Genomic DNA, 14,951 nt, shown 5'->3' with positions numbered 1-14,951 from the left:
GTATTTCAATTCACACCCAACTCCCCCTGATGCCTGTTGAATTCACAGTTTAATTACCCAGCAAACACTTTGAAATATTGACCTTATTTTATCTTAACTGATGGATATGGCTTATACTTTCAGTTTTTACAGAAGTATGAGCTTATCTTCTCATCCATAAGCACAGGTACAAAAACAGCTTCCAGGGGGCAAGTGACAAAAATAAAAGAGATTATGTTATGTAGGTGAGACTTCTAAAAGCTGGAAATAGAAGTGACCTATGAAATGATCTTGTCCATCAAGAGATTACTCCCTGCTTTTAAAATACTTTTGATAGTGTTTTACCCCTTTTAGGTTTTAATACCTTAAAATGGGAAGAGAACTGGTCTCTTAGATCAGTGATTAGCCCACTGAGCTGAATTTACAGTAAAAACCCATTGCAGCTAGAAAAATCTGTGGCTGCTGAGAAACAGTCACAGTATGGACATCTGCTATATAGGTAACACTGTAGTTATTGTACAGACAGTGTCTTAAAGCCACCTTTGTGCCTATCAATTGCAAGTGTCTCAACAGTGCTTAGCTCATTTGGCCACTAAGAGAATAAAAGCACCAGACATCTCAATGGTCTTTTGGTGGGTGGATATAAATGGAGAGAAAAAACAGGAGAGTTCAAAAACACTCGCTTTTCTTCAGAACATAGCAAGAGTTTCAGGACTGGATGTTAAAACAAAAAAGGAGAGCCCTTTAGAGGAGGCACTGTATTGTCTACATCTATCTATCTTAGCTTTGGGCATTTGCCTATTATAATTTTCTTACCCAAATTGGAGAGCTGCTTAGTCCAGTAGGAGGGATCCCAAGCAAACCTGATCTTCAGAGGAGGGCCCGTGTCTGTGTTACAGTTTGTCTCCAGCAAGCGCTGGATCTGAAACACAATCTGGGGACACATTAAAGGACAATGATTTTATTCACAGTTCTAAGGTGGGGAAAAATGTTTGATTTGATCAACATCAGAACCTTAAAACAGTTCTCACAATTACAGCACAACAAGCATTGCTCTTACCAGTTCCTTACTGAAGAGAAATGGGATGGTTTTCTTACTACACACAGCCCAGCTGATGAAGTTCTGGACATGTTCTACCTGTCTGCCTAAAATCACAACACCTTGCAGTTGCTGCTCCAGCCTCTGCTTCCTCTCATTGGTGATTTTCTGTTAAAAACATCAATCAGTAGAAAAGGGCTGTCATTCTTCAGACGTACATAACAGATGCAATCACTGGCACTGCATTATGCAGTATTTGCAGCAATACTGTTCTTCACAGTTTCTTTAAACAACCCATCACAGAAAGGAAGCAAATCCAACTCAGGAGATGAGTCTGAATTCAGGAAGAGCAATGACTTCCCCAGGATCAAGCAATCTGCATCATTCTGGCCCTGGTTTAACAGAATAACACAACCCCCAAGAAAGCTGGACAGCTTGGATCAAATTTGCATGTGGGCACTTTCTCAACTGGAAATTCTGATCAGCAATTTTTCTCCTCAGCACATTTCAAAATAAAATTTCATACTCTTCAACTGGACATACAAAAACTAAAGAGTCAAAACTCATAAATTCTGTAACAGAAACTAGACCAAAAAATCATTTCTGAAAGAGTGGATTAATTGTGCTGCTAGTGGGCTCCTATAAATTAAACATTAAAATCAGAATCTGGTTTGTTTTCTAAGTACTCAAAAGGTGCACACATATTCTCTGTAAATGCATTAGAAACTGTGGTTCACTCACGATAAAGAAACATTTTACCACTTTGCTCTTTGTCAACCATTGATTCCACAACAAAGTCTACAGAAAAAAACCCAAATATTTGAAAATATAAGGAATGGGACAATAGCTCCCACAGTCTATATTCTTTCCACTGGCACTGGGATTAAATTTAATTTAGCTTGATTTCCCAAGGTATCAAAGGCAACTAGCCTTACTTACTTCCAGTTGTTCAAGGAGGATATTTGTTCGTTTATCGATTTCATTCATCAGAACCATCTTGGCCATTTTTATTTGGTTTTCCACCTTTTTGTACAGATGTTTTACTTCAAGCAACCTATGGGTAAGAGGTAGGCATCCCTCATGTGTCATTTATTCACTGCTCAGCAGTTATTTGCTACAAGAACTGATCTGTCTACTGACAGAACTGCAGTGAGAGTTGTATCATCATTTCCCATGAGTTCTCCCCCACTTCCCTGAATCGTGACAACCCCTCTCTGGATGTGACATGCTAATGCTGATGGATTCTCTCAAACATCCTGCCAAGAACAGTCTTCAGTTCTTTTTCAACAAATACATAGATAATACATCCAAAACTTCCAGTTTATACTAGATTATAACCAGTATAAATAGATTTATATTCCTGGTTTTATAAATGGTTTTATTAATGCAGAAGAGAGATCCAACAGCTACTAAATGCATAATCAGTAGCTGAAATCCAGTTCAAATAATTAAATATTTTCATTTTTATATTCATCTTGACTGAAATTACACCTTGTTTTGAGGTTTCTTGAAGAAATAAGGTATCTTAAAAATTCTTTATTTGTAATAAAGGTAATCTGCAATATTACCAAATTATAGCTTAGAAAGAGATTATACAATGAAATCTCAACTCTGAAGTCAGCTGTCACGTGCCTTACAAAGAGCATGGAATCGTGTATTACAATGCCATGACTTGTCAGCACCACTTAAACACGAATTTGATATTTTTAATCTTCCTATTCTTTTCTACCCTCCAAGAAAAAAAAAGTAGAAGCTGCATTTAATTCCGTTAACCTACATTTAGTGAAAATATTATTTTTACAGATCACCTACTTCCATCAAAAAAAAAAAAAAAGCTTAGCAATTACCTGTCTTCAATCTGTTTAACTGAAACTTGAATCCCATTTTTTTTCTCCTCCACCTTAGTTATGACATTCTCCAGGATAATTCTCTGATTGTACAGTGCTTCATCAAGATGCCTGAACCTGCGAAAGAAGGGGAAATGATCACACCGTGGTTTGCCATGTCCATGAGCGAACAGGTGAGAGCAGGGAGGGTTTCTGCCAGGGCAGTGAGATAGATGTGTGTTAAATCACCTGTGAGACAGCTGAGCTGAGTGTGCTGTGGCTTTTAAATTCAGAGAAGCCCGCAGCTTCAGCTGGCGGGGAAAGGGCCCCGGGCAGGCCAAGGGCCCCGGGCCGCACAAGGGCCCCACAAGGGCCCCGGGCCGCACAAGGGCCCCACAAGGGCCCCGGGCCGCACAAGGGCCCCACAAGGGCCCCACAAGGGCCCCACAAGGGCCCCACAAGGGCCCCACAAGGGCCCCACAAGGGCCCCACAAGGGCCCCACAAGGGCCCCACAAGGGCCCAGTGCTGGTGAGCCCCACTGCAGTGAGGTACCTGTGCTCCTTGTGCTCTGACAGGAGGCAGCTGCGGCAGGTGAGGGTGTCACACGTCTCACAAAACACCTTCAGTGCCTCTTGAGGGTGCACTGGACAGAACAAGGAAAACTCCCTTGCTTCATCTTCAGCTGCTGAGGAATGCAAAGCAAGGCTGTCATCCACAAGGAGAGCTCAGAGAGAGAGTAACCAACCTCACAGCTTCATGGAAAGTCTCGATGACATTTTTTAAAGGCACTGAACCTGGAACCATCTGATTATCTGAGGCTGGGTTTGTTTGCATTTTTTCCTTACGCATCCTACAAACTGAGCACATCAGGAACAAGCCACCAAAACAAACAAACATACTGTCCTCTAAACTGTCATGAGTTTAAAGTATAATGATTTGGAGTACCTGCCTCATAACTTTAAATTCCCTGGTCTGGTAAACCACTCAACAAAGCCATTGTAAAATGTAGAATAGCAAATATATTAAATAAACTTGCAGTCACAGCAGAAGCAAGGAAATCCTTTGTTCTTAAGAAGTCACATGAGCAATTGTTTTCCAAATTTGTGTTTGTTGCAAGGCAGTTCATAAGCTTCAGCAGCTGGGGCTGATATTAGGCCCTAGAATCTGTTCTTAAAAGGATTTTCTAAAGAGTAATGTGATAAAGAGTAAGAATGGACAGTGGGCATGCAAAGTGGAAGGATTATTTCTGTACAATCTATTCTTGCCTTTTTTCTGAATGGTAAAACTGTTTTAGAGAGAAGGAACACTGTCAACAAAAAATGCCAGAAAAAGAGAAACCATGGCAAAGCCAATCCTCTACCACCAAAGAAAGGTTCGGTTGCTTTCTCACAGTACTCCAACAAAGACACTATCCCATTACTCTTTACCAACATGTGAGAAATTAAACAAAACAAGTATTCTTAGATAACACACATTGATAAAAAATTTAAATTATATAAAGGCATTAATAATTTATACATCATTATCTGCTCATATGAAATAAGAAATATTTCCATTTTCCCACACCAAACCTCTTATTTACTGATATACTTTTTAAAAAACCAATGTAGGGTAGAGACCATACTCTCATCCTGTAGCAAAATGAAGCCTTTCATAGATTCAGAAGTGCTAACAATTGCAATTACACAGACCCACAGAGTGCAGCAAGCTATACTGGCTCCATTTTCAAATTGTCAAATTCCCAGCAGAGGAGTACAAAGGCTCAGAAAATCTCTTGGCTAACAATGACAACACAAATATGGAAAAAATCTATGCCACTCTCTAAAAAACACATGTCAAATTGCTCAGTTTTTAGATTGCTATCTACTCAAAATATTTCTTGATTTATTTCCTCCAGTTCCATTGACTTTCATTCCACCTTCTTAACAAGGTGCAAGAGGATAATTTGTGACAGATTAGGCCAAGACTTTATGTAACAGCCTTACATAGCTTACATTGTTATGACTTATTTACTGTAGTACCCTGCTTTATTCTTCAGCAAAGTCTATTGGTTTATGTCATTATTGAATCAAATGCTAATAGGTAGCATTAATGAAGGAGGAAATTAGATTAGGTCTTTTTTAACACACTCCAATATTTTCTACTAGAAAGGATCAAACTGAATTGACCTTGACAGCAAATTTTTTTTCTGATTACATTACAAATATGTACTTTTTATTAAAACCTGCATCTGACAAGCACATAACAAGGTTGTACAACCAATATATATCCAAGGAGGATGTCAAAGATCATCTCCTATATGATCAGATTTTACATCTTAAAAGGGAAAAAAAAAAAAAACATAATAACTTTCTGACAGTTTAGGGGCTGGAAAAGCCTTTCAAAGTGTTCAGTATCTGCAGAGCATACAAGCTGTTTTATCTGTAAACTCAAGATCAAGTTTCCTATGTTAAACTCAAACTGATAATGAGATGTGGTCTTTAATGTCCATGTAGTTAATATCATGAAGTTACAATCCTACAGAATGATTCCCCCTTTTTCTCTCTCTGAAGGGTTCTTTAGACTTTGGGTGATTGCAATCATCCCAGAGAATTCATTGGGGATTTTTAATACCATGTCAGAGTTAAAAGACAAGCAGATTTCAAATGCAAACTAAGAATAAAATCAGTATTATCTAATTGCAGCACAGACCCACAGCCTCTGCCACCAGTAATCCCCTGGATCAATTGACATATCAGTGAGAACTGCCACTGAGCCATGGCATTCTTGACCTACTTTTTACTCAGCTCAGAGCAACACTTTTCAGTTTTGAAATAGGTTTAATACTTAGAAATCAGGTACTAAACAAGGGCACAACCTTGTTTTTTTTCTAGCAGCAAATACCTAACCACAACTACCCATTTTAGCTTCTTAAAAAGAACCTCCCTTGGTGAGCAAGGAAAGCTCAGCTGCCCTAAATTTCGATAATTCATCATCTGAGTCAACATCTTCTACAGCCTATATTTTCTTTATCTCAGGTGGATCTCTTGAATAATTAACAGAAAGCTTTAAATCTCTGCTCCTCTGATCAGTTGATGTCAATTTTGGAAAAGCAATCTCAGCTAATAGAATTCTGCCTCCACTTCCAGAATTCTCAATGACTCAGCCTCCTCTCAAAAAAAGCTCAAGAAATAGTTTATTAAAATTACTAGAAATGGGAAGGATTTAATGTGTTTGGTGAGAGTGCTTTGCTACTTTACTTCTGGCTCTTACAAGGGAAATGGCAAAAGCGAGAACAGTTTAAAAGTGCAAGACCTCTTAATAGTTTCAAGAGCTTACAAAGAAGGTGCTGCTTTCAGAACACCCTACACCAAGCACATTAAATCCTTCCTGACTGACAATGCTCTGTGTTTATTTCCAGAAGGAAAAAATACAAACAACAGTCCGAGTTCTAGTATATCCCAGGATTTGCTTGCTTTGAACTGTTTTGAAGGCATATCTGTCATAAATAGATAAAACTTACATTAATAATAATAAAAATAATATAAAAGCACCAATTACATTCAAAATAATTTATCCATTAACTAGTCTATATATGAACTACCAAGCTCCTTGTTCACGTTGTATTCAACACAGGGAATTTAGTACTAAACTAAAATTCTCTCTCATGTTTTTTATGTGTCTGCATCTTTTTATTTATAGAGCACACACAGACCCACAGCTAAGCCACACATATGATTTCTTACCAGTATTTGTCAGCAATGTGAGATGGTAATCTCAGCTAAAGTGACATGAAATTATAAACAATTGGAGCCTCAAAACCACAGTCCTTATCTTGTCATCAACTCGAGAGGAAAAACATATTGTCCATCCAATCAGTACATTTAAGGGGAAACTGGGGGACTTCAGCTTATACTATTCTCTAGAAGAGACCCAAAAATCATTAAAATGTAATTTGTGTTTTTCATTATTACCATTCTTATGGACTTCTTTTGTGTACACTCTATTTAGCAATTGCCTATTTTGTATCAAGTGCCTCAAAACCTGCTTGATATGACCACCCAGTACTTAAAAAAACTTCTATAGCAAGTCAAGTCTTTTACAAGAAAAATCCTAAAGGAAAATAAAATAAAAATAATCAGTGGTCTTTTTTTATTCCCTTTTCTGTCCTTCATCTTCCTTATGAAGAAGAATAAGCACACAGCACAAATTCTTATTTTTAGTTAGAAACTGCTTATACAAGTTTAGGTTTGCAGACTGTGCAGCAGATTTCTGACCTATTAGTAAAGAAAATAAAGACTAATAATAGGAGATGGTAATACTTTCTGTAAATCACCATTGTAGAGGGATGAGATATATTTGCCAGTGGGCTTAATTGATGCTTGCTCAAGCACAAATTGAAAGGAACATCCTGTAGTGATCACAGCCTTTAGCTGTCTGTGGCTCCCTCACACACCTTGTCCATATGCACAGGAATTGCTTTGTCGTGGTTTCCTCAATGAAATTCCCCAAATTGGGACAGAAATACTCAAAGGGCAAGGCCTGCTGCTGCTGTAGCCCTCCTAACCCTGTCCCATCACTCCACAGATTGGAAGGACACATGGAAACGATCCTATCTGTCAAACACAAATATCCAAACTTTTTTCCAATACTGTGGAATGCTGATTGTGGCAATGGCCCTAAAGTTGGAGGAAAATCACCTAATCTCTTGTTGACACATACATATCCTTCTGAGTCCCACAGAGCCTGCTGTGTGTGGCACAGAGCCTGCAACTGCTCCCTTTGCAGCTGAATAACTGATATGAGAAGAAAGAAAATTCCAGCATGCCCCCAGTACCTGTGCAGCCTTTCAGGGATAAAGACAGGAAGTGTTCTCCAGGCTCCTGGCCATGTCTGTGTTCCTCTGTGCATGAGCTGCACAACCACTTATTGCATCTTGTGCAGAGACTGTGGGCAGGTCTCTTCTCTTTGCACATGGAGCAGCCCTAAGAACAAAAAGTGCAATTACACACAGCATGACAAATCAGCTGTACAAACTGCTGTCCTTAACAGACTATCATTCAGGTTGGTGAACTTCATATTTTTTGTCCTCAGATTAAAGCAATTCAAGTAATTTTAAGAGCCTGGTTGTAGCTGTGTAACATCCAGGAAAATACATAAGACATCCTACAGGTGGGACAATCTAGAAAACAACATGGGGACACCCACAGGCTATTAATGAAAAACTTAGTTCCTGTCCTCTAAAGAGTTGACCAGAAATGAGTTCAGTTTGTATCTTCATATCACATGTGGTGAACTGGAAACACAAGACACAGGAAGACCTGGAAACCTTAATTAAGTATTCCTTCCATTGATTCAACAATTTTGGAATTGCTATACAGGCCATACTGCCTGGGCATGTCACTGGGGGGACATGAACAGAGCAGCACAGGAAGGAAGTGGGTAATTCAACATCTTGTACCCAGAATGAACTCAAGAGTAATTTCAAGATAGATACAATGATAATTCTTTTAGAAAGGATTTGCTTTAGGCATAAAACACCTTGTTTCAAAACTCCCAATATCCAAGTATTTGGCTCACCACAGCCACAAATGGGTACTCATGGGCAGAGTGAGCACAGTGATGTAAATTTACCATCATCAAAGCATAAAAAGCAATACTTTGCCACCACTTTATTAAACTGAAGCATTTCCCTCAAGATTACAGTATATCTACTACAGCTATGTACACACACAAATCTCCTCAATATTGCTTCTACTCAAGGCCACTCAAGCAAATAGGAATAGATGAAAAAATCACTTCCTACGGGGTCCTTTCTGCTGGGCATCAGCTGATCTTCAATTCAGCTGGGAGTTGAACTATTTGCATCCCAACTATTTGATGGGAAATGTGAAGAGAAGGACACAGCAGCCTGTGCCCAGCTCATAACCCCTGATGCAGGTTCTGGTGAGTGTAAGGGAAGGGTTTCTCCTCATGGTGGCTCAGGAAATGGAAAGTCTGAAGGAAGAACTGCTGCAGTTCTTAGCTGGTTGTCTCAGTTTTAAATCACAGCTTTAATGCTTTGTGGAACATCCATATCCACCTAAATTCTGTGACACAAGTGAGTCAAGCTCTGACTCACTTCAGCACAGGAAGAAAAATTTTTGTTTTGCTAAAATTAATTTAAATTTTATCATTTCCTTCCATGGGTCTGGCATTTCACAACAGGTCTCTTATCAAACCATTACTGAAGAGTTTCTAAATACTCATGCACAAACAGATTGGGCAATTCTTGACAATGAGACAACAAAGTAAAGTTTTAAATGTGTTTAATTGTCTAGAGAGGGAATTGTTTGTGCAAGCCAATATGTTATTTTAGCCATTTACTTATCAGCAATGTTTTCCAAAAGGTACATACAATAATTTAAATCAAAAAAATCTAAAAACTTATACAACCAAAATGCAAGAATAATTAATTTGGGAAATAAAGATAGTTATATGAAAAGAAGTGACGTGTCTAAAATGCACCCACCTAGGTCCAGCTCAGGAAAAAGCTGAGGCATGCTCTGCCTTCTCTGCCATAACCAGAACTGCTTAAGCTCAGGTTTACCTGCAGCAGTTCAGCTGCCAGTCTGACTGCAATGTGCATTGACACTGTACTGTGTTAACATCACTCTCAAGTTGCAGAGTGTTCCCAGAGCTGCATTATTTATGATGTGGAAATGGGCTTTTGGGCAGGAGACTCTGAATTGTGTATTTCTGAAACTGCTGCTGCTGGCATGTAGCACATCCTATCATTCATGCTCCACTCTCTCACACACTGAGAGACACCTTGCTGCTTCCAAACACGTTGTTTCAAGCCTTGACAGACTCCCACTTGAACATAGAAGGAAAATTAAGACAATGATGGCAGCTCAGATGTGTCTCAGGTGGATGATCTGGGGCTTCTCCTTTTGGTGTCACTGGTGGTGAAACTATGGCTTTCATTTGGAGTGTGGTGGTGGTGGTTAAAGATAGAAAGCAAGCAAAGCTACATGATTTGACTTAATAAAAAGGAAGCTGAAAACTGTGAAGGTTCACAAGTTGCTCTAGGATACTCCTGTGCTCCAGTGAGAAATCTGCTTTACTGAACTGCTCTTAGGACTCCCTGAGGGATTACAGAGAAGAAAAAACTTCTTTTAATGATGGCTTGAAAAAATAATCTAATGCTTTTGAAGACATTAGATATTCCCATCTGATTTCCTTTTTACACAAATTCTCATTGAAAAGTAAATGAAGCAAGTCTCATTAATTAAGAAGTCCCAGTATAATAAGCGCATTTTAAAAACTCATCAGTATCTTCTGAATTTTGTCCCTCTCTTTGGTGAGTGCATGTTAATACACCCCTTCTTGTTTTAGATCAACTTAGGTTGCACTCTGCAAGCAATGTACACCTGAAGATGTCAATACAGTTTGCTTGCCTTAATTATTTTTCTGTCCCCAGAGCACTCTGTGGATTAGGTTACACGTTCTTTACTCTTTAACAATACCCAACTTTCTCTGTTCCTCCTCTCCACCCAAACTAGTGGCAACTGCAAAGCTGTGAGAGCAGCCCTGCCTGTCCACTGGGTATTTAGCTGGAGTTAAATCCACCTCTGTACAATGCCAATTCAAGGCGAAAGCAGTAATCCAACACCTCCCTTTGAACCCATTCCCCAGTGGGAAACTGCAATATGATGTGACTTTTGTATCATTAAACAGACAATCAGAAAATTGCAACTGCTCACATGACCTAATGGGTGATGTTGGTGTAACAATTTAGCCAAGACTCAGCTCCAGTGGCTAGCAGGAGGAGAGGGGGATTGTCCCTCTGGAGCTGTCCAGAGAGGCCACATCCAGAGCATTCTCCTCAGTTCTGGTCTCCACAACTCAAGAGATACTGGAGAGGATCCAGCAGAGGCTACAAAGGGGATGAGGGGTCTGGAGCATCTCCCCAGTGAGGAGAGGCTGCAGGAGCTGGGCCTGGTTAGTTGAGAGAAGGCTGAGAGGGACTTCAATAATGCTTAGAAATATCTCAAAGGTGGGCTAAGAGCATGGTGCCAGACACTTTTCTGTGGTGTCCCGTGACAGGATGAGGAGCAGTGGCCATAAACTAAAACACAGGAAGTTCCATCTCAACATGAGGAACAACTACTTTACTTTGAGAGAGCCAGAGCACTGGAAAGGCTGCCCCGGGAGATCACAGAGTCTCCCTCTCTGGAGACATCCACACCCACCTGAATGTGTTCCTGTGTCACTGCTCCTGTGACCCTGCCTCGGTGGAGAGTTGGACTGGATGACCTCCAAAGATCCCTTCTAACCCTAACAATTCCATAATTGCTTACTTTGAGTTGAGAGCCAAGAGGACAATGAGGAATCCAAGACATTCAGTACCTCCCTAAAATGTTGATTATGAGAGATACATTAGTAGCAATACTTTTAATGGACTATTTAAAATACAGGGAGTAAAACTCATTCTTCAGCTGAAGCTTTAAAATTACTATGAAGGCAATATGTTCATCTCTGGTAATGAAGTAACTACAGTGCTGCATAAGCAAACTATCAGAGAATCTTTGTTGTTCAAAACGAGATTTTCTCTGTTTTCAGAGCTCACCTGACAGTGTTTCAACAAGCCACAACTTTGTGGCTTTCACTTACCTTTGCCATCACTGAATCACCAACTGGGAAGTCCTTGAGGAAGAAATTCTCAACTACATCCCTTGCAAAGCAGGTCTGTTTGCACACAGGGCAGGAAAGGATACCTGAATTTAAAGGAAAAAAAAAAAGAAAAGAAAAAAGAAAACCACCAGAAATAAAGCAATGCACACCAGCCATGCGAAGCAGGAAATGATATAAACCACACTTCAGTATTGTGGCTTTTTTGGATCACATGGGCAGTTCCAGAAAACTGAGGCATCCTTCAGGCCCTAGGTGGCTAGGCCTGGTTCAACATGTAGAAAAGAAAAACAAGGCAAAAAAACTCCTAGAAAAACACCGTATTTCAGTTGACTTATTTCCGTGTTTATTGATGATATCTGCATGTCCAAATTCTCACCTGGCTTGGAGATAATTAAAACTGAGCTGCACTTTAGACTGTACCCCCTTGTTGCAGATGTTACTTGTGCTTTCTGAGATTTTCTGTGGTTCTGGAGCAGCTTTACCCCCCCCAGAGGTGTACCCAAGCATAGAACACACACTCCTTAGTACCAGTTTTACAGTGCAGGATGCAATCCAGGTGAAGTGACAGGGGAGTATTGTGCTGCTGGCAGAAGCAACAAGTCAAAAAAAAGACAAAGGATAAAAAAAATTCATAAAGAAAATTATTATGGTAAATCTAGAGGTGGCAAAAAATGATGTCCCCTAAAGCAAAGCTAGCAGCAGAACCTGGCTCCACCCTCATTAACAACTGAGCACAAATGGGGTGAATCTCAGTGTCTGCCCAGTCTGAGAACCAAGAGTTCAAGCAGTGCCCATGACTGTACACCTGCATTTTTGCACCTCTGATATTCTTTCCTTGATTTCTTGGCCTAGGAGCTCTATTATATTTTGCTCTGTTGGTTTGGGGTTTTTTGTAAAGGGACACTGCATTTTCCTGGTCACATTCCTGCAAACTACTGTAGATGTGAAAACAGTCCTTTAGAGAGGGTGGAGGTGTGTCAGTCTATTTCACCTTATCAAGGTGTATCTTTTTTTTAATCTAAGTTTTTTACATTCTCTTAAATACAGAATTTCCATGCATTTCACCTTGCCAAGTCATCTATTTGTGATCACTAACAACAGTATTTTCAATGACTAAATGGTTTAAACTCACCTAAAACAAGGCTTTAAAGTAAGATCAAAGACAACATTCTACTGTTCAACTGCTTTTTTCCCTGAACTCAAAATTGTTTGTGCACATGGAGTGTGGCCTGTCTGCTAATTAAACCTTAAGCTGTCTATTACTCCTCACATTACACCATTATCAGAGCCTCTCCTGTTTTCCAGGTGCTTGGTATTGCCTGTCCCTTGGGAATGGCTCCTGCAGTCCCTGCCCAGAGGCAGGATGCTAGTTCTGAATGTCCTCAGTTTCAGAGCTGGGCTACTGTAACTTTAACAGCAGCATTTCACATTGACAGGGATACACAGACCTCAAAATATCCCTACATTCCTGCTTCTGACAAAAGCACTACTCAGATGTCTGAACAGGTTCATTTCCATTCACAAATGCTTTGAAAAACTCTGAGTTCTGGGATATCTTCTTTCAAGAGAATCCCTTACTAAGAACCACTTCCATGAGGTATAGATCTTTTTTATCTAAAAATCTTATATAAAAGCATAAGCATAATTGCTTTCTATTTTTCAAGGTTGCATTTACAGCAAAACTGTGGTTTGGGGGCCCAAGTAGCAGACCACAATCCACCCAAAGTGTTCATTTTACTGTGCATTTCCCACAGCCCTGAGAGGTCATGCAGGCACGAGAAGGAGCAGGCTGTGCCCACAGGTGACTGTGCTACTCAGCCACAAGCCACCCAGGGGAAAGGGCAGCACAAGCAATTTGCAGTGCTCTGCTCATCAGGCATGTAAGTGAGCCTTGTTCAAGGGTGTTTGCTGGCAGGAGTTACAAAGGTGCTAAAAATTATCTGATAAAGATGCCCACGTGGCAGAAAGCTGCAGAAGTCTTTTTAGCAGTTCCTCCACTTTGCATCCTTCCTATAAGGACTGAAGCTGAAAGAGTATCTGAATCACCTACAATTTTTGCAGCTCATCACATTTTCACCTGTTACACCCTAGCACAACACAATTCTTATATATTGGTAGCACTGAAAGCTCTCCATGCTTTTCCAAATGACAAAGCAGGAGCCTTTTAGGTGCCTGCTAGCAGCTCTGTTCTCTGGAGATGTGCAAGAGCAGGAGGAGGCCAGGCAAGCTGTGCTGCACTGACAGTGCCTCCTCCTCCTCCTCGTAAATGGTGCTTACTACAAGCACTGGTGAATTGCAGCACTAATTCCTGGGAGCTGAAACACTCCTCAAGCTTCCCTGCCAGCCCTGTAGAAGTGGCACAGCTGGAACAGCAGCAGGAATAAAAAGATATTCTGATTGATAAGCTAGGAAGCAAGATAGCTACTCTGACAGCAGCTTCTCCAATAAGTCTCAGGGGATGTGCTCTAATTCTCAGTGAAGTCAGGAGACTGCAGCTCCTGACTTCACAGAGCCACCTGGAGCCCCTGGGGACTTGGAACCAGTTTCTTTCTCCCCTAACAGCATTGCCAGCTCTTGATCTGGCTAACAGTGAGAGAAAACCTCCATGATGAGGCTACAGAATACCCTGAACACGGAGCAAGAGGGAAATGGCCAACAGGTGATTTTCTGAAGTAAGAAAGGCACGGCTCTCTCAGTCACTCTCATTTATGGATGAGCATGCACAAAACATTTCTGGGAGGAGCAGCTGCTGACAGGGAAATAAAGGCACAAGGCTTTGTCCCAGCATGGACAACTTCTATCACACAGTACACAAGGAAAAAAAGGTTACTATTGAAGTCACTATTTGTTGTAGTGAAGTGGAAAAATTATAAGAAAAAGGCCTCAAAAATCTGTTAGCCTGTCATTTCTTCTAAGTCAAGCTATCACTTTGCAAGTTCCCATGTGAAAGCAATCCTGGTGTGAGCAGCTCATTAGCACAACAATCTACTGGGTGAAAAACAACCAGCACCTGTAAAAACTGGTTTTACACCATTAGATAGAAAAAGGAAAACTATTTCTCACAAACAACCTTTCCTGCACATACACCCTGGGGTTTGAGTGACCAATCAATACAGGATCATAACTTGTTACTAACCAATAAAGAAATTGGCAAGAAAGCTACTGACCAACTGGAGTCACACACGAGGTCTGTAAAACTGTATAAAAAGGAGTTCTGTGAATAAAGAATGGGCTTTTTCCACCTTGAAGAAAATGGAGTCCCGTGTGATTTATTCCCTTACCTATTTCATTATGTTCCAACACTATTCTGCTAGTGCAGAATGTTAAATCAAATTAAACCAATTGAATGATACTTCATGGAATGCTTATGGCCTCAGGCATGATCATGTGAGCTTTAAATTCTGCTAATTTGTTACAAACCAGTGAAGGATAGAATACAGCATTATTAGAA

At 40.2% G+C, this 14,951-nt stretch overlaps 1 protein-coding gene across 4 annotated transcripts in view; it reads right to left on the bottom strand.

Annotated features, from left to right (window-relative positions):
- TRIM66 (tripartite motif containing 66) overlaps window positions 1-14,951 on the bottom strand; it is a 50,084-nt gene that overhangs the window by 24,443 nt on the left and 10,690 nt on the right. For 3 of the 4 annotated variants that reach the window (XM_059848884.1, XM_059848885.1, XM_059848882.1), the window contains 7 exons: window positions 11,480-11,583; window positions 7,662-7,809; window positions 3,398-3,530; window positions 2,866-2,982; window positions 1,958-2,072; window positions 1,040-1,186; window positions 796-913 (listed from right to left, as the gene is read on the bottom strand). In XM_059848884.1, the coding sequence (XP_059704867.1) occupies window positions 796-913; window positions 1,040-1,186; window positions 1,958-2,072; window positions 2,866-2,982; window positions 3,398-3,530; window positions 7,662-7,809; window positions 11,480-11,583 (882 nt within the window). The remainder of the gene's footprint in view (window positions 1-795; window positions 914-1,039; window positions 1,187-1,957; window positions 2,073-2,865; window positions 2,983-3,397; window positions 3,531-7,661; window positions 7,810-11,479; window positions 11,584-14,951) is intronic. The other variant, XM_059848883.1, reaches the window with a different exon arrangement.

Source organism: Haemorhous mexicanus, chromosome 6 (genome assembly GCF_027477595.1).
Source record: "Haemorhous mexicanus isolate bHaeMex1 chromosome 6, bHaeMex1.pri, whole genome shotgun sequence".
Lineage (NCBI taxonomy): Eukaryota > Metazoa > Chordata > Aves > Passeriformes > Fringillidae > Haemorhous > Haemorhous mexicanus.
Note: the sequence above shows the minus strand (reverse complement) of the source record. Positions and strands in the feature narration are given on the sequence as shown.